The 20,102-nt window shown below is 40.3% G+C and overlaps 1 protein-coding gene across 1 annotated transcript in view; it reads left to right on the top strand.

Moving 5' to 3' along the window:
- The window catches only part of LOC121956098 (neurabin-2-like), a 29,046-nt gene extending 14,781 nt beyond the window's left edge, over positions 1–14,265 (top strand). The window contains 10 exon segments of the mRNA XM_042504198.1: positions 5,167–5,299; positions 6,189–6,309; positions 7,416–7,520; positions 7,859–7,994; positions 9,802–9,945; positions 10,470–10,523; positions 10,698–10,829; positions 11,254–11,351; positions 12,188–12,284; positions 12,840–14,265. Of these exon segments, the coding sequence (XP_042360132.1) occupies positions 5,167–5,299; positions 6,189–6,309; positions 7,416–7,520; positions 7,859–7,994; positions 9,802–9,945; positions 10,470–10,523; positions 10,698–10,829; positions 11,254–11,351; positions 12,188–12,284; positions 12,840–12,893 (1,074 nt within the window). The 3' untranslated portion in view covers positions 12,894–14,265.
- Positions 14,266–20,102: the final 5,837 nt, after the last annotated feature.

The following is a 20,102-nucleotide window of genomic DNA, read 5'->3' as shown; positions in this document are numbered from 1 at the left end:
TTTTTCAGGGCAGCTACTGATTATTATTAGTTAAAGAGACAAGTAACCCATTTTTGAAACTGATATGCATTTGCAATAAAAATTAAAATCTTTGTCAATATTTAGAATTTGGAATATAACAAACTTCAACACAAATTTGTTTTAAATACGTTTAGAAAATGTTTGATCAAAACTTAAACTTGCAACATCAAATAAAGCAAATTCCCTGCAACATAAAAATGAATAAGCTCCCTGAGGTTTTACAAAGTAAAAGTTCCTAATTTTTCTCTTCTTTTTTGTTGTTGTTGTTACGGGTCATTTTCTTGAAATTTTTATTAATTTCTTGTTCATTTTTGAGTCTGACCAAACACTGACTTTTGTCCACCACGTTTATGCATTTATGACATGAAGTCAGCGACTCGTGTTATAAAATAACGTTGTTATCAGTGTTAGTATACTCGCCTGGCTGCGTTACAGTTTAAAGTTTGCTCACTGCAGCTAAAAGATGCAGAAACTAAAATGTGCAACGACTAAAAGTCAATGAGAGCTACGAGGAACAAAATAACAAAATAAATTATTTTTACCATCAGTTGTTGACATTGTTTTCATGCTTCTGCCCTGAAACGTCACACAAACATCACAACTAAGCAACAGGTATCATTGAAGTTTCCCAATTTCCCACTCGTATTTACGAGTTTGGAGGCTGTTGATGTGCTCGTTAACTCATAAATACGATATTTCTGAGGAGCGCCTGAAGGCAGCATTATTTCACACTAACACATGAACTCAGCGTTAACGGTGAAGAGTTATAAACGATCAGTCACAGGCTGTGAAACAGTGTTGAAGAGGCCGCGTCGTCCTGATTGTCACATTTAAAGACACACTGAATCTGCCGTAAACACGGCGGCCTCTGTGCGTCTGCAAAAAGCTGCTGGAATGCTGCTGGGTGTGTTTGTTTTCCTTGAGCACACACACACACACACACACACACACACACACACACACACACACACACACAGCTGGGCGGAGCCGATCGATAAGAACCACAGAGTGAAGCTTTGTTAGGAGGAAATGACACCTGGTGTGTGTGTTGACGTGAGCTGAACATCATCCTTTTACAGAGTTCACGGATTCATGATGGCGACTGAAACAATAAACGCGCAGTAGAGAGGAGAAGGCGGGTGAGATTATCGTGGATGTGTTGTGACAGGAAGGTTTGGAGGGGTGTTGGCTTCACTTCACCTTCAGCATCAACAACTCAGCGCCATAACAGTGAAAAATGTCCAGCCCAGCTTCCTTACACCAAAGGCGATGCCATCGAATGTCCGTTTTTTTCTGTTTAAAGTTTAAAACACAAAGTTTGTTGTCATGGTGGAACAAAGACGAGAAGATAAAGTCGTAGTTGAGAAAGTGTAACTAAAATACTGTTGATTGACTAATTGATTATTTAAGCTGTAGCTCAACACTGTTAAACGAAAGCATGACTTAGATGAGGAGATCTTATCTAAGATCGTTTCCATGGAAACACTCCAGAGGGTAGGTCCACCCTCAGTAATGGCCTGCAGGCACGTTTTCTAGTCCCTGTCGAACCTTAGTGACAACCTGTGGACACCTTTTCTAGTCCCATTTGCAACAGCCCGCTCCAGCGTGGGGACATGTCCAACAGCCCCCTCCAGCGTGGGGACATGTCCAACAGCCCCCTCCAGCGCAGGGACATGTCCGACAGCCCGCTCCAGCGTGGGGACATGTCCAACAGCCCGCTCCAGCGTGGATATGTCCAACAGCCCGCTCCAGCGCGGGGACATGTCCGACAGCCCGCTCCAGCGCGGGGACATGTCCGACAGCCCACTCCAGTGTGGACAGAGTCCTGCAGTCAGGAGAGGTTGGCCTATTATCAGCACAATGTGCTGAAATTTACCTGAAGTTTGTTTAAGGTGGAGCTTTAAATCTTTATATAATGCTGGAACTTGCAGGACTTCCGGTTTACAAGTTCAAAAGGTTAATTTTAGAAGCATGTCCCTGATCCTTTGATCCCGCCTCCCCTCTGTTCATCACATCTGTATCTCAGGACCACAGCAGCGTAGAGGCTGAGAGACAGCGGCAGGGTTTCATCGTGTCTCTGCTCCGTCCTGATCCAGTTACCTGCCTGAGATCCTGGAGTGACTCAGACTAATTCACCACTCAGCCAACGTGGATTAGCGGCGAGTCTGCGTCTATTTTTAGCTTCAGTGTGTGCTTCGTATAGTTTTATTTTGTTTTGTCTGTATTCTTTTCAAAGGAGCACTGTGCAGGATTTAGTGACGTCTAGTGGTGAGGACAGCAGATTGCAGCCAGCTGAAACTTCAGGTCCGAATTTCTTCAGTTTTCTTAGTACAGGAGGTTTTATTAGGTGCTGAATTATTCACGGAGATCTCTTCCTCTCAAAAACAAACAGACCAGCTGATTTAAACTGCTCAAAATGCTGAATGAGGATGGATGATGTGAAACTTGTTTATAGAACATAGTTGGCAATTAACCAGGACATTAAAGGGTTAACCTGACCTGCTGTGGCTCTGCGTTCAGGGTAGTAGGAGGCGGTCTGTGATGGATCTGATTATGTGGAGGTTTTGGAGTTGATTGTGCCGTGTCTTTGAAATCCAGTAATAATAATAATAATAATAATAAGAATAATAATAATTATTATAGATTTTATTTTTGATGCACTTTACATTTGAAGCAAATCTCAAAGTGCTACATGATAAAATCCACCCCGACGTCTCAGGTTACGTCAGGATACAGACGTCTGAGTGAGCTGCTGGTGCTGGTAGAAAACTTTTCCTGGCTGGTCATTCAGGCTGTTTTCCTGCATATTTTAATCAATAAAAGCTGCACAGTGCCGTCTGGGAGAAGTGACGCTCAAGAATTCATTACTTAAAGTGACTGAAAGTTATTTGACAATCATTTTTCTGTGTAATCGATTCATTGTTTAAGTCTTTCTTTAAGCAAAAATGTTTTGCTGGTTGTGTGTTTAGTCTATGATGTGTTCATGTTTGTTAACCCTTCGAAACCTGGGCAAGTTGGTTTGATTTTTTTCAAAAACATGGGGGGAAGGCTAAAAAATCAGCTGCAAATTAGGTAAAAGGTTCAAGAAAATGATGTGGAGAAAAAAATGCAATAGAAAAAAAAAATCCAATTTTTGAAAATATGATTATTTACCTGCTAATTATAAATATAGTTTTTTGGACATTTTCTCCTTGATTTAAAAAAAAAAAACACAACATTTTCAGATATCTGCCATTTTTAAAAGAGATCAAACCACTCTGCTTTGCTTTCGAAGGGTTAAACAGCCTGTGAAGGGGTCTGAGTGCAGCAGAGGAAACTGATCCAGGTTTCAAAGGGCTGAGTGTCTCTGTCGGGGGACGATGTGAGCTCGGGGAGTTTTTCTGTCAGCTCGTTTCGATTTGTTCTGCATCATCACATGAGCAGAGCCACACCGCCAAAATAAAAGCATGTTATTGTTGCAGAAAGAGATAAAAATCTTGAAGCGTCTGAAGTGATGAAGAGCTGCTCTAAAAGGGATTTTTTAGGTTCAGTGGATTGAAAGATTTGACCTTTGGCACTTGTTAACATTAAAGAGGCGCTTCAGTGATTCTGCATATTCATGTTTTTAGAGGTGAACGGTTTGTTTTTATGCTCCACATGTTGGTGGTGTTTCTGTGACGATGACTGTGTGTGCAGGGGATGCTCTGAAGCTACATATACACACACTTTACACACACACACTCCACACACGCACACACACACACTCTACACACACACACACACACACACACACACACACATAAACATGGCTTTAAAGTTACTTAACAGGAAGGAAATGTGACTACAGGAAACGGTTTAACAATCACGCCCTCTGACCCTGTTTGTGTGTGTGTATGTGTTTGTGTGTGTGTGTGTGTGTGTGTGTGTGTGTGTGTGTGTGGGTGTGTGCATCTGTCCTCTACAGATGTAAATAATACTGTAACCATCGCCTCCTACACATAAAGGCCTGTGGCGCTGTCTCTATCTGTATGTACACACGCACACACACACACACACACACATTAGCATATCTGCCAGACGGGGACAGAGCGAGAGAGCGGGTCAGTGGTGGTGCCAAACTCAAGCTGGGCAAGCCTGCGGTTGCTATGGGAACGAAGCCACGTGATGGTGGATGTGGTCACCGGGGAGACAGATGCTGCGGACCTTCCAGCGAGGGGGGGAGGGGCGTGATACAGAGCGTGGAGGGAAAGATGTGAACGACGGGATGGAGATGAGGAAAGTGACCCACATATTTAGTTTTCCCTGTGAAAGTGAAATGCGTCAGATTTCGTTGTAAAGTGACGTCTCTCTTCCGTGTCTGCGTGCTTCTCTCAGAGCGTGCTGGGATGCGAGTCAGCGGCGCTGCAGAGCGGCTGGAGGAGGATTTTATTGTGTGACTCTCTCACAGCTGCAGGATCAGAGACGTTCGTCCTGTGAACGTTCCTGTGCTCCACACCAGCTGGCTTCACATTGCAGACTTGCTTAAGCTTATTTTCCTTGAAATTTCGATACACACACCGAGCTGTGTTTTGGAGAATGTTATGTGACTTTGTTGTACTTTTCTACAGTGACGTTTTTCAAAACAACTTGGCACGTCGGGGCTTCAGGACACTTGCATTACTTCAGACGAGCAGCCCGGAGACATTTTGTGGTTTTATGATGTATGTTTTTAACATTTGAACCCAGTCACCACTTCATTTGCTGTGATTGTTGGCTGAATGATGGGTGAATTTTCATTTTTGGGTGAAATATCCCTTTAAATTACAAAAAGTAGAAGCTGTCATTATGCTGAATGGCTTATTTCAGAATTATGTATGATCCTAACTGATTTATTTGAGGGTTGTTTTTTTTTTCTCGTTATTTTCTTAGTTTTAAAGGTGGTATTACGGTAAAGTGAGTTTGGTTTTGTTTCTGGTTGTTTTTTTGTTTTTGTTTTTTTGTCTTTTGTCTTATATTTCTAGCTTTTCTGTTATTTGGAATGACGGTTGATTTGCAAGATCGACGTCTGGGTCACAGGCAGGAGGACCGAGGAGACGAGGAGACGAGGAGACAAGGAGGCACTAAACAGAGAATCGAGAACAGCCCGCTGTCATGCTGTCTGACCTTTGACCTTTGCCCTGTGTGCAGGTCTTCACCACCTACTCCAACGAGGACTACGATCGCCGCAACGACGATGTCGACCCGATGGCGGCCTCAGCCGAGTACGAGCTGGAGAAACGAGTCGAGAAGCTGGACCTGTTTCCTGTGGAGCTGGAGAAAGGTACACACACACACACACACACACACACACACACACACACATCTTCACAATCATTGAGAGTCACTCAGTCAAGCCTTTTGTCACTACACACACACACACACACACACACACACGTGTTGGTGGGCGCTCCGTAATCTCTTTATGGGATTATGCTCAGTGCAGATTAGCCGAATGAGCAGCTGGTCATTCTGGAGGGATTTGAACCAGCAACCCTCCATGACGGCAGCTCACAGCAGCAAAATAACCAAAAAACACGAGTGCTCCAGTTTGCTCGATTTCAAAATTTTCATATCGAGAGAAGTGATGTCATCCATAAAAGCAAATACTCACATGATGTCTGTGTGTGTGTGTGTGCGTGTGCGTGTGTGTGTGCGTGTGTGTGTGTGCGTGTGTGTGGTGGTATATCTGTGTGTGTGTGTGTGTGTGTGTGTGTGTGTGTGTGTGGTATATCTCTGTGTGTGTGCGTGTGTGTGTGTGGTATATCTCTGTGTGTGTGTGGTGTGTGTGTGTGGTATATATCTGTGTGTGTGTGTGTGTGTGTGTATGTGTGGTATATCTGTGTGTGTGTGTGTGTTTGTGTGTGTGTGTGTGTGTGTGTGTGTGTGTGTGTGTGTGAGTACGTGTGTTGAGTGTGAGTGTGTGTGTGTGTGTGAGTGAGTGAGTGAGTGAGTGAGTGTGTGTGCGTGTGTGTGTGTGTGTGTGTGTGTGTGGTATATCTGTGTGTGTGTGTGTGTGTGTGTGTGTGTGTGTGGTATATCTGTGTGTGTGTGTGTGTGTGTGTGTGTGTGTGTGTGTGTGTGTGTGGTATATCTCTGTGTGTGTGTGTGTGTGTGTGTGTGTGTGTGTGTGGTATATCTGTGTGTGTGTGTGTGTGTGTGTGCGTGCACAGACAGTGACGGTCTGGGCATCAGTATCATCGGGATGGGTGCTGGCGCTGACATGGGTTTGGAGAAACTGGGGATCTTCGTGAAGACGGTCACGGAGGGAGGAGCCGCTCAGAGAGACGGCAGGTACCGTGTCCACCTGTCCTTTATGTTTGTCTTCGTGTGTCTCACGGAGGATTTTTAACAGAGGTGTGCATGTTGTGTGATCTGTTTTCTCCCAACAAACCGTCAACAGTCATAAACAGACGGCAGAACGCGTTACGAGTCAAAGTTTTAATGAAAGACGAGAAAAAAACAACCTCTGTAATAAATGAAATGTTGAAAAATGAATTTTGAAAATATAGTTATTAAATCCCATTAAATGACACAAATGTAAACTTTTCAGCATCATTTAGTCCAGTTCGAACAAACTTAAGAAAATGTGTAAACAGTATTCGTATGTCTTGCTCTTCTGAGCCGTCATCAGCTGCTCCGACAGCAGACGCAGCCGTGAAACGGAGAGAAAAAGCTCCGTGAGGTTAAATTTAATGTCCCCGCTGTTTGAAATCCTCATGTGTGGATGGTGTTATGAGCAGAGGACGTGCAAATAGTGGGGAATCCTGGATTTACATGATTTCAGTCATAAGATAATTTAATGTCTGTTAGTCCTAGTCTCGTGTCAGACGTCCTTGTAATTTTTATTTATTTTTTTTAATTTTTGAAATTTTTATGTACACAACTTTAAAAAATCGCGCCCAAAATCAACAACAAAAAAACAAAACAAAAAAATCATCAACCGCATCCTTTTTGTTTTTTGTTGAATTTCAGTTGACCGAAAGTCAGAATTTGGTTTTATCTTTATCACAGAAATCGGCTGACCTTCGACCTTAGTCACCAGTTTGTACTGAACATTTCAGTCTTTTTAAATGATTTCATCATTTTAGTCAAACTCCTGTCACATAACGTCGAATCATGACCCGATGAAGGGGTTAAATGATGCAGAGCGAGTCTCCGGGCCTGATGTGAAGGTCCACGCTGAGCCGTGCGCTGCTCATCGGTTTGGACAGTTGTGCGAGTTTCAGAACCAGATCAGCTCACAGTTTTCCCTCCGAATTTTTGTTTAAAAATGAGCAGTGCAAGAACTTTAAGGGAAGAACAAAACACTGAAAGCAGAAAGAAAAGCTGAGCTGAGCTTGTTTCTCTTTTTTTTTCATTTTCACACGATGTATTTTTGTGTATTTGTGTGTGTTTAGGATCCAGGTGAACGACCTGATCGTGGAGGTCGACGGGACCAGCCTGGTCGGAGTCACTCAGAGCCTCGCTGCCTCTGTCCTCCGCAACACCTCCGGCACCGTCAGGTCTGACGCACACACACACACACACACACACACACACACACACACACACACACACACGCTGAATTCACATGTTGTCTTTTTGGAGCTGTATGTTTTTTGGCAGATTTGTGATATAAGTTGCGTATTTTTCAGGGTTTTGGTTGGTATGTGCTAAAATTCTCAGGTTTGTGATGGATGCATTTTCTGTTTTTGCACTTGTTTGGTGTGAATTTTCCGGATTTTTGTGCACTTGAATCTTTCCATGTTTGTGAGTTTGACGTTTTGATGTTTGCTGTGTTTGAATCTGTCAGATTTTGTGATTGCGGGTCTTGAGGTGGCTAACTTTGAGTGTTTTCCAGGTTTGTGATTGGTCGGGAGAAGCCGGGGGAGCAGAGCGAGGTGGCTCAGCTGATCCAGCAGACTCTGGAGCAGGAGAGGTGGCAGAGAGAGATGATGGAGCAGAGATACAAACAGTACATGGACGACGATGAGGAGGTACACGCTTGGACTCTCAAAGACACACGGGACGCACACAAACATTCATTTATTTATTTCATTTAACCTTTATTTAAGCAGAAATAGTCCCGCTGAGATCCAAAACCTGCTTTTAAAGGAGTCCTGGCCGAGATAGCAGCACGAAGAATTTCACATAAGAAGAAGAAGAAAACTAAAACACAACAACAAAACAAACAGCACAAAAATTCAAACACAAGCAGCAGACAACATTCACATTCAGTGTCCAAAAGGTCCTTAACGGTCCGGTTTTTAAAATCTCTCACGCTGATGAAAGAGTCCACTTTAAGGCGGCTCTGACGCCAAGATGATGGAGAAAAAACACGGAAAGCACTTTCACCAAAGACTGTGCGAGCTCCAGGAACCACAAAATTCAAAAAAGAAAAGTCAAATTTTATGAAAATACCAAAATCAAAATTGAGGAAGCGTCAGCAGGTGTGCGACCAATCACTGAAGCTTATACTGTACAGCTTATACAGATCTGTGTGTGTGTGTGTGTGTGTGTGTGTGTGTGTGTGTGACAAAATGTCGGTCTGTGTGCCAACACGTGGCCCGTCTTCTCAAACTCGGTCCAGCTTCTCCACCTTGTGGTCACAGAGGGAAACTGACGCATCAGCGCCACAACACAAACATTTAAATAGTTTCATAAAAGAACAATTAACCAAACAAATGTAGTTGTTCCAGGAGCACGCTCCATTTTTCCATAACTCTGGGGTCAGTGGGCTGAATTTAACGGGAAAATGCATTTCCTTCAGAGAATGTGTGTGAATGCTGACAGCTGAAAGAATATGAAAAGTTGCCTGAAAAAGCTGCAGGTTAAATGTGTTTAAGCGCCCTGCAGAAAAATCTGGAACCTTAAATGTAAAAGTGGGAGATGTGGAAACAGACCTGCATTTCCCAAGAAACTCGATTTGTGAACTTTAAAAAGCAACAAAGTAGAGAAAGTTGAGTTGAATACAATTGTAAATGTTCTTAAAGAGCATACCACTTTGACGAAAGTACGCAGAAGTATTCGTAGTTTGAAAGATCTACGAGAGAAGTATAAGTACGTTGTGTCTTCCTGAAAACTTAAAAGAAGTATGTCTGATTCTTTTCGGTTTCACTGTATATTTTGATATTTTGAAAAAGCTTAAAATTTGATCATATTATTGTCTATGGGCTTTTTTTTTTTATTTCAGCGTCAGTAAATTATTGTTACTAGAGTCCCGTGGTAAACGTCCTGTTTCCATCTCAGGGCTTTTTTTTTTTTTTACCAAAATAAACAAATATATGTTTATAATTTAAAGTGCAGCGCTACATCTTAGTTAATGCATTTTTGTCAGCAGTAATGGTGGTCGTGTATTAATGTGAAGCTAATTAACTTTGTCATGTAGAGAAGACGGTTGAGTATTTCAGTGGAAGTCATTTACAGTCGGTAGCTGCATTTTCAGAGCACTGAAAGAGCTTCTGTCAGTTCATTTGTAACTTCATACTTACAGTTTGTGTTGTGCTGCAGGCTCCACTCAGCATTTATAACATTTTATATGACACACACTCCTCCAGATTAAATTATGCAGCAATTTATGAAGAGAGAAAGCAGTGGAAGTGGGAGTTCGTCACTGTGATCTGCAGCATCTTATTGCCAGGTTCTTGCAGATACACAGTTAGTTCACAACCAAAGGCTCGAGTCGAGTACTCTGTGCAGTGTATGCCAGGTGCACTTTGGGTAATTTTACCACAAAATATTTAAATAACTAAAATTGTTAATGTGTCTTTTCATCTCTCCCCGTCTCTTCCTGTTTCCCTGCAGACAGGTGAGTACGCGACAGACGAGGAGGAGGAGATGAGTCCCGTGTTTCCAAACTCCATCGAGGTTTTCGACCTGGCCGAGAACCAGGACATGTTGTCTCCTGTGGAGCTGGACCCCGAGAAGCTGGCCCACAAATTCAAGGAGGTACATGTGATTTTGAACATTCGGATCCTGAATTTACCCTTAAATCCAAAAATGATGGGCTTGATTTCGTTCAAGATCATGGGAGTAAGAAAGGCAATAATTAACTTAACAATAAATAGCCCAAAACTAGAAAATGAGCAAAAAAAAAACCAAAAACTGTAGAAAAAAACAAATAATTAATAAAATTACTTTAAAAAATCTAATTTTTTTTTTTTACAAATACATAAATATAAGAATTAAAATATAGTTTTCTAGACTTTTTACCCTAGTTTTTTCCTTGTCATTTTCTCGCACACTTTTTACTAAATATTATAGTTTAAAGGACATTTCTTACAAAGTTGCTCTTTGCCTTTTTTGCCATTATTTTAAAAGAAAACAAGCAATTGTCTTCAGATTTCAGAGGTTTTAATGCTTGTGAAAGGTGTCTGAATGCATTACTAAAAAAAAGTTTCAGTTTCCTAGTGTTTGCAGTTTTGGTGATTTTTTTTCCCTCGTCTTTCTTCTCGACGTGTCTCCGTCTGCAGCTCCAGATCAAACATGCAGTGACCCAGGCGGAGATCCAGCTGCTGAAGAGGAAGGTGAGGACACTTTCAGTCTCTGCTTAAATAAAAACACACAGAAATATCACTGCGGAGCAGAATGTACACGTGCACGTCCGTTCCTGTGCTGGCTGAGCGATGACTTAACGCTGGCTCTACCTCCCACATGCCACCTCCACCTCCTCCGCCCACACTCCCTCCCCTCACCTCCAGCTGGCTCATGCGGAGCAGGATAAGTTGCGTTGGCGGATGGAGCGCGCTCAGTTGGAGCAAAACATCCGGGACAGTAAAGAGAGGATGGAGAAGCTGGAGGGCTACTGGATGGAGGCTCAGTCGCTGTGTAAGGTAATTCACACCAGAAAACAAGGAGAAAACTCTCAGTTATATTTGAAGGAGGTGTTTTTTCTCATCATTTATCAGTTCGAGGAGCTTTCAAAACTTTTATTTATTTATTTATTTTTTAGAATTTTTCAAGTTAAACAAACAAATACATACAAACCAATATACAATTTTTTTTATTATTTATTTTGTATTTGATTTAATTGAAGTTAGCAAAGACAATAAGACAATATTTAGTCAGTATGTGATTGTGTATATATGTGTTTGTATACACACACACATGCAGCCCTTTGCAGGTTGTCATGCAGCAAAGGGCCACAGACGGGAATCGAACGCGGCGGCTGCATATGGGGCGCACACTCTAGCAGGTGAGCTAGAGGCCGCCCCATTCTGTTTTTTTTGTAATGTACTGACTGTTTGTGTGTTTCAGGCAGTGGATGAACACCTGAAGGAAACCCAGGCTCAGTACCAAACCCTGGAGAGGAAATACAGCAAAGCCAAGAGGCTGATCAAAGAGTACCAGCAGAAGTAAGGAGGGAGAGACGCATCCACAGCTCAACTCTGTTCATCCACGTACACATTTCAGAGTTTTCTCCATGAAAAAAAATCCTGTAACGACTTAAAATGATTTAGATGCGACTCGGCACCTTTGCCTCATTTAGTATGCATGGATCTATGAATGTGTAAATCAGTCTCCGCCGCTCGCCTGCAGCTGGAGCGTCCTAGCTGACCTTCGACTCTGCTGCTCAGACGGTATAGATAATGTACGCACAGTCATCACCATAGGTGCCATCTGTGGGGGGTGCTGGGTTTTATGCCCCCTGGCCGTTCTGCCATCAGAGCCAGTTATAGCCTGTATTTTTCTACTAACAGTAATTTAAGAATAAAATGTTTTTTGGGTGCTGCATATCCACAAACTTCACAGGTTGGCTTATTAAGTAATAAAAAATGGCTTAAAATTAATTAGTAGCCACGTGCCTCGCTGATGAAGGATGCAAAGGTATCTAACATCAGAGCTGAACAGTTTCGCTGTGATCCCAACGTCTCCCATAACTTCACTGCTCTGAAAATCTGAAAAGAGAAATAGAAGACCCAAAATGATATATTAAGCAGGTTGCTGGTGATTTGGGTTCCCAGAGGCTTTACATTTTACTTTAAGTGATATTTAATAAAAAGCTTTAAAAAAATCTGTAATTGAAGTTGTTCATACATGTAGACACCCTGTAAAGAGGTTAAAAACGGGGTTTTCTTTGGAGTCGCACTTAAAACTTTTGACAGAAGGAGTAAAAAACAGTCCGATATGATAAAATACGATACAACACAACCACAAGACTCTGAAACTTGAATTTTTGTGTGTGCTGCAGGGAGATCGAGTTCCTGAAGAAGGAGACGGCTCAGCGTCGAGCGCAGGAAGAGAGTGAGGCTACACATAAAGAGGAGACGGACAACCTGCAGGAAAAGGTCAGGACACGTTTGCCTCAAACACACTGAGAGATCTGAGCGTTCTGTGTCAGTGTGCCCTGATTTCACACTTTAATCAGTTTATATTTGCATTTTACAAGCATAAACTCTCAGTCTTCTCCTTACATTGACTTTGTGTTGTTTTTTAAAAGACTCAGATATTTGGTACAAAACACTCAAGGTGTTTTCGGGCCCGTTTACCCAAATGAAAAAAGGCCATACTTCTTTGTTTTGTGTGATTGAAGTAACAGTGATTTTTTTTTATAGTTATGGTTAAGACTGATGTTGGTTAAAAATGAACTAATAAAAGTAGAAAATAATATTAATGTATGATATTTGAAAAGCTTGATTTTGAGAAGCACATTTTGTGTGCAGAGCGATGCGAGTGTGTGTGATATTAAAGTCGGCTCAAAGGGTTAATATTCTTCAGCGTACCAAAAGCACATAACGCGCTGCACACTGACTGCTATACAGAAAGCCTCGACTGTGAAACGGAGAAACGTGGCTTTGTTGAAATATTTTTATTTCTCTTCGTCTCTGTTGTCGTCTTCACAGATCACAGACCTGGAGACCAAAGTGGACGCCCTGAAGACCCCCAAACCCTCCTAGACTGCTGCTACTTCCTCCCTCCTGTCTGTGACTGGAAGAGGAGGAACTCCGCCTTCATTCTGACCCGGGCTGTATTTTATTCAATCAACCATTTACTGCACGGACGGGTGGGGTGAAAAAAAGAAAAAGAAAAGAAGAACAGGGATGACAATTCAAAAAAGACGAGGGCGACATTCAAAGAGGAAACAAGCGGCCTCTCATCTGACATCGGCCAGCGGCTTCGAGCTCTGTCAGTCAATAACCAATCCCAGAATGCTCCCTCTGTAATACCCACAATCCTCCTTGTGTGTCTTCCTGGCAACCGGCTTCTTGGCAATCAACACGGAAACCACATTGGACAACCTGTGCTTTATTTATGGACGATCTGTGTCGGCTTCTCCTCTCTTCGATAACCGCGTAGTACCGGGATTCATTTTAAAGAAGCGCTTCTACTGAACAGGCTCGTCACAAAGTGCTTTACAGAGCGACAGGCGCAATAATAACCGAGCAGGAGAGGAGGTCTTTCGATTGTTGTTATACTACTTTTGAACTTGCTTCCTTTTTGTTTTTGTTCGGGACTGGATTCTTACCAAGAGGACAAACGTGTTTTCTGAAGCATGACATTCAAAAACTAAACGGAGAAATGGGCCAGCGCATTTTTAAAAGACAAAAAACTTTGAAAGGAAATAGCCAAAACCTGCTGATAGATTAAAAAAAAACAAACTACAAAACACGATGGCCGACAAATTAGTGATTGGTGACGAAACCTGTGACCCGGCAGAATGCCCCCCCAAGCCTTCGTTTCTCTTTTCTAGCCTAAACTCTCTGCGAGCGACCGAAGGAATCAGGCAGAGTTGTGCTCTTCAGGTCTGAACTGTGGTGGCAAAGTGTTTGTATATATTCTATACATGTATTTAAAAGTGTTTAAATGGCTTAAGCAATTATCCGAGAGGAAGGCAGCGCAATGAGCCGACGACTGCGAAGTGGTTCAGTAGACCAGAATCAGTCAGTTTCATCTCTTTTCTATCAGCGTCGATGGCAAACAGGGTGTGAATAGTCTCACGTGCTTCTAACGGTGTGTATTTGTTGGTGTTTACTGCAGTATCTGTGTGTTTACATGCACACCGGCGTCCAGAAATTCTTCAGATGGTGCGGGATTTACAAATCTACTCTTACCAAGGATCTTAAAAAACTGATGGGTGAATTCACAAAAAAGATGTAGCAGCTTTTGCAGCCGCTGAACTTAAACCAAATTAGACACAAACACAAAAACAGTCATTCTTAGTGCACTCACAAAGGCTCGATGGCACCCTGTTCAAATGAAGATGAAGAGGAAGGCATGTTCTCTTCACTCAAAAATCACACCAATATTTTCAAGAAAAAAATTACCAAAAACTTATTGAGAAGATTTAGTTGTTTTTTTTTTCTTTAGAAAAAATCTTTCCAAAAATCGTTAAAACTTTTTAAAGAAAAAAATTTGCCCAAAATATTTCAAAGAAAACATGCCCTCCTGGCCACGACCCAATTTAAAATTAAAAAAAATATATAGTGTTCAAATGAAGATGAAGAGGAAGGCATGTTCTCTTCACTCAAAAATCACACCAATATTTTCAAGAAAAAAATTACCAAAAACTTATTGAGAAGATTTAGTTGTATTTATAAAATAAATACAAAATAATAAATATAGAATTAAATCATAGGTTCCTTCCCAGTGCTTAGAAATTTCAATGACATTCTTTCCCCTTTTTGCACCCTACACCTCCACCCCAAAACCATCAATGGTAATTTTAAAATGCAGCTCTAACCAAGCAAATAGCGTCTTTGGTGCGCTCGGTTATCTCTGTTATGTTTAAATACCTTGCCGAAAATTTTGAGGAACGCCTCTGCACTTGTTGGTCGGGACGCGCAGCTCGCAGTCTGAAAAAAATCACTTTAACTTTTCCCGCCTTCGTTCTTCTGCCAGCTGTGTTTTTGGCAAGAAAGCAACATTTATACTTTGCGACGTTACAATCAGACGCAGGAAAAAAGAGGCAAACAGCGGCTGCAAGTGATGCAGAATTTATGGTGCAGTCAGCGGCTGCAATCCGTTCTTTGTGAATTTGCCCGTGAAGTTTGAATATTCTGGTAACTGATTTGCGCACATCTTCCACTTGCATTCATAGTTAGTTATTCATAGTTTCATGAGCCCGGGCCACATAAAAACTAAAATACTCCATAGAGAAGTACGACAAGATGTCGTGAGGTGCTCCTTAGAGTGTCAGTTCAAACATTTCCTGGAGGCAAAGCGGCTCCTCAGATAGTCCCGTTAGTTGAGGTAAACAGGTATGGGTGTAACTAAAGTGCCAAAAATTCCTGAGCGATACTGGATTTTTGAAGAAGCTCTTGATATTACAGAGTTAAAGCTCTGTTAATATATTGGAAAGTATTCTTTTTTTTTTAACATGGATAAATGGCTAAACAGATATTTTTATTAAGGGTGTTTAAATCTGATTATTGAAAAGATATTGACCAAGTTATGTGCTGAATGATTTACAGCAGAAAAATAAATTTGTCAGTTCTCAAACTATTTAACAGTTACACTGTTTCTAAATTTAACATATTTTGGGCATTTCTGAACCTTTTCCTTTTCCTTTTACTCGATGAAATAGGCAGATAATATCGATCTGTATGGAAGCTAAGGGATGCCAAATTTGTTTGTTTATTCTGTAAGTAACCACTTTCCTAATTTGAAAACTTAACTACTACTGAATACTAAGTTTCTGCTTTCATGTTGTTTTAATTCCCCTCTTTTTCAAGTGGTGCAATTTAGTTTTTTCTTTTCTTTACAATAATTTTGACTAAATTAAACACATTTATACCACAAATTGATGCAGAAAAGATAAAAACTGGTGCATAAATACTGATTCCTTCAGACTCGATAGATTTTTTTTATCTTAAATTTCAGACTTTGAGCATAACCAATCAAATTCAGAACAACCAGAGTTTTTAGGTTATATGAATTTGTTAATTAGAATGAGTTTTGTGAAAATTAGGCACAGGCAAGACAATTTTTTTCATAAAAATGATATTTTATAGTTATACATTCAGTGATATTTTAGTTTCAACATTAAGGATTCAGTATTGATTCTGTTCAAAATGATAATTTCAGCTGCTGTAAAATTCAAATTATTTTGGCCGTTCTTTGCCTCCATATCAGCTTGCCAATTTCAGTCATAAATAGTTAGTCCTGCCAAAATCTTTAACTGTCCTTATGTGCTATTGTATCCTTCTGACTTTCTAAAAGCGTAAAACATAGTACGTTCATTAATGAAAGAATTGAAAAATTGTTGCCAGTTATATTTACATTGATATTTCGATCAGTATTTTCTAATCGGTTAGTAAAGTGTCACTATCCTAACATAGGTAGATAGTTTTCCCTCTGAGAAATGTTTGTGAAAGTTAGCCTTCAAACGGATATGAGCTCCAGTGTTAATCTGAAAACTGTGCATGTAAACACACTCCGCATCTCGTGTTTTAGGAGAAGAGTAGAAGGTCGCAGTGCCAGTATTACCACTTTAGGAAATGAACTTAAGTTAGTGATACATGCCTGAAATACTCCAGATATGGGGAAGTGTTGTTGTGGTCGTTGAATGGTCAGATCTTTTTTTTTCTGGAACCTGAGGACCGCCGGAGGTTCAAGTTCAGCCACATAAACTTTTGTTTTCTCCAAACAAAGCTTCTTGTTTGTTGCAAACACTCGGGGCGAACACAGAAATGGTATATCTTGCCAAATAATGTATGTGGAAAATGTATATTCCACCAGAGACGGGAAATGGGTCACTTTCAAATAGGCTGATGCAAAATTGTCTTAATTTATCCACAAAAATAACAAATTAAGACAGTTTCTCGCTGTTTATTACATATTTAACTTTTCTGATTTTACGTTTATTCAGTAGTGGCTGTTAAGTGGCTGATATTCCAAATATGAGGCTCATATTTACATGTAGATGGAAAACTGGTGCTGAGTAAGACAGTGTTCACACACGAGTAACTTAAAATTTTAAACGAGCAAATTGTGTATTTTGCTGCTCTAATGTTTTATGAGTTTATGTATTTCTTTATTGAGATAATACAGCTTGCTGGCAAGCTCTGATTATTGCAAACACTGAATTAGAAAACAGTTTAATCAGGCTACATAACTTCTTAAAAATAATCACTGCAACCAATTTTTTGTTTTTTTTATGTTTGTTTTTTTTACAAACGACTATGGTTCCCAGAGAATGAATTTTAGGCTGAATTGTAATAATGTCAGTGATCTCTTGTCTTCTCCTCCAGCACCATCTTCTGGTCAAACTTTTAATTTGTCAAATACTTTTGGACACATCAGCGTCACCAGCATCTTCTCTCATTTCTCCACTTGTGTATCGCTCAACTCAAGAACTGTAAAAGAATTATTCAGTTAAAAAAAGGAATATGAGAAACGTTAAACTACTGACAAAGGTCATTTTTCCTCTCTCCTCACTGCTGCCCTGAATATACGGTGAAATCGGTCTCAATACAAAAACCCAAAGTAACAACAGTTTGAATGGAATATTGTTTAGACATTATAAGTATGATTGAGTTCTGCAACAAACTCCCAAAACACTGTAAAATCTGATGAGTTGATTTTACCTAAAAAAAAAAAAAAAAAACCGCCAAATATGGTAAATATATATATATTAGTGCTGGGCATAGATTAATTTTTTTAATCTAGATTAATCTCACTGCAATCCTGTAGTTAATCTAGATTAATCTAGATTAAAATTATAGATATGAATTTTGCCAAAGACATTCAAAATAATATCTATCTATCTAAATGATGAAAATGCATCACAAACTGCTTGAGAAAGCTGTTCTACTATAATATTTGGTAAAGAAAAATAATGTTCCATAAGATTTACTTTGGTGTTTAACTTTTTTTTCTTTTGTTAAACAGACATTTAGGAGCACAGGTTCTGTCTCCATGTGGAAAAAGCTTTTTCCTGCTAACTGGAATGAACAGCAGAGGGCGCAGCCTCTGATAACATGACCCTAACTGAACTGTGGGCCTACATTAGAGGTCATGAAGAAGACCATTAACGGTCAGCAGCTTTGTGACACGGCTTGAGCCAATCACTCCGGTCACTCAGGCAGACCAGCTTCCGCCTTCTTCACGCCCCCTCCGCATAATTCGACCAGGTATACATCCGCGCTTAAACAACAAAGTGAAATTGGTGCCTTGCTCACTGTATAGACCCAACTTAGTGAATAGTTTATTATAAGAATCCCGCGTTAACGCAGCACGTTAACGCCGTTAACGGCCCAGCACTAATATATATATATATATAATCAGGTGGAAAATAGTCAAAATGACAAATTCAGAGTCAAAAGCCCAGAATGACACCCAGAAATAATGCAAGTCCTGTTTTTCTGCTCTGATGGCTGTGGGATCAAAAATGTCAGTTTGAATGGGTTTCAATGGAGCATTTTTTGACCTGAACAGTCTGAATGTAACTATTTAGTTTCCACAGTGTATTTTAGACTTATTGTAGGAGCTGAGCTGCAAATTAAACAAATATACACAGTGCTGCCAAAATGTATGCCATATGCATGAACACAGCCAAAATTATCAAAAAACAAAGAATAAAAAGTGCGTAAAATGAACCAAACAGTCCCCAACGGAATATCTGCAATATGCAAAAAGAAAAGAAACAAAGGGGGACCAGGAAGGAACCTTGGGGAACACCACAGGCCAGTGGGGCCACTGAAAAGTGCACAACATGCACCAAACAGCCCCTAAGGGAATTGAGTTACATTTACTTAATTTTACTTAAGTTTGGCAACTTAAAAATGATAAATCTAATTAAATCAATCTTTCCAAGTTTTAACACCTTCAGTTAATCAAGTTTACTTAGCTATTTATCTGTATTCTGCAGGTTGCAAACTAGTCAATCATATTTGTATTGTCTTAAACATGTTAAACCAAACAGAACTTGCAGATCAACTAACTTCATCACTGATGAAATCCTCTTTGTCATGATAAAGTTAAGTCAGATTTACTTGGTTTACTGAGGCTGCTTAACATTAAAAAAAAGGGAAAGATTATTTCACTTGGCATTTTTAAGTTGCAACAACTTCACGAAATTAAGTTCAAACAGCTTAATTTTAACTTAAAGTAGATAAAAGGAAATAAACATACATTAAAATGAATAGTTCTATTTACTTCCTTTTTAAAGGCAGTTGGTTTCCAGGATTATTTTTTATTAAGATCAATTTGTCAGATTTTAGTGTGTATGGTTGTTTAATGTAATATTTAAACATTTTTAAGGTATTTGCTGAGAACTTGCAGTATATTTACATTGTAGTCCTGTTGGACAGGAACAAGACTCTTTTCTTTCTTTTTTTAGAGGAATGAAAATCAGCCATAAGTAACTCACTTGGGTGTTTTTTTATTTCTTAAGTATTTGTCTTACAGCGTCATCTCTCTGTCAAAGCGCTGTGAGCTGTACAGTCGCTGTTTTATCACCAAATGGAGTCGTGATTGCTCTGGGTTCAGTCGGTGATCACTTTGCCTTGTTTATGAGTTAACATGCTGCTTTTGCCTTCACGAAGCCTTCTGATGTGTGCTCGCTGACTATCACTGTCGTTACCCGTCATTAATGCCTGCATTAAAAAAAAAAAACAGAACAAGTGTTTAAAGAGTGTTTGCCGATGAGTACAGTGAAGACAGACTGCCACGTCTGATTGTAGCACCGCAGCATTTAAATGTTGTTACAGATTGTAGACGGATTGATGTCTTTCTTCCACTGTTTCGTCGTTACTCCTCATATTTTAAAGCTCCAGTGTGTAGGATTTAGGGGGAAATATTGACAGGTATTGAATATAAAATACATTGCATTGTTTTCTTTAGTGTGTAATCACCTGAAAATAAGACTTGTTGTGTTTCGTTGCCTAAGAATGTTTCTATCTACATACGGAGCTGGTTGTTGTTCAGAGAATAGGATCGGGACATCAGCGGGAGTGAGCAGCTCAAAGCATTATGGGACTTTGTGACACAAAAGCTGTCGTAGAGACTGAGTACCAAACCACTTGGTGGCAGAAATGCACCAAAACATTGTTTGCCAACCACCAATAAACTTCGAAAAAGTAGCCGATGCAGTTGAGTTTATCCAGTTTGAAAACGCAATCAGTGTGTTTCCACAGTTTAGAGGAGCCTCAGTCACATCAGCTCGA

Source organism: Plectropomus leopardus, chromosome 17 (assembly GCF_008729295.1).
Source record: "Plectropomus leopardus isolate mb chromosome 17, YSFRI_Pleo_2.0, whole genome shotgun sequence".
NCBI lineage: Eukaryota > Metazoa > Chordata > Actinopteri > Perciformes > Serranidae > Plectropomus > Plectropomus leopardus.
This window is presented reverse-complemented; position numbering and strand designations above follow the sequence as displayed.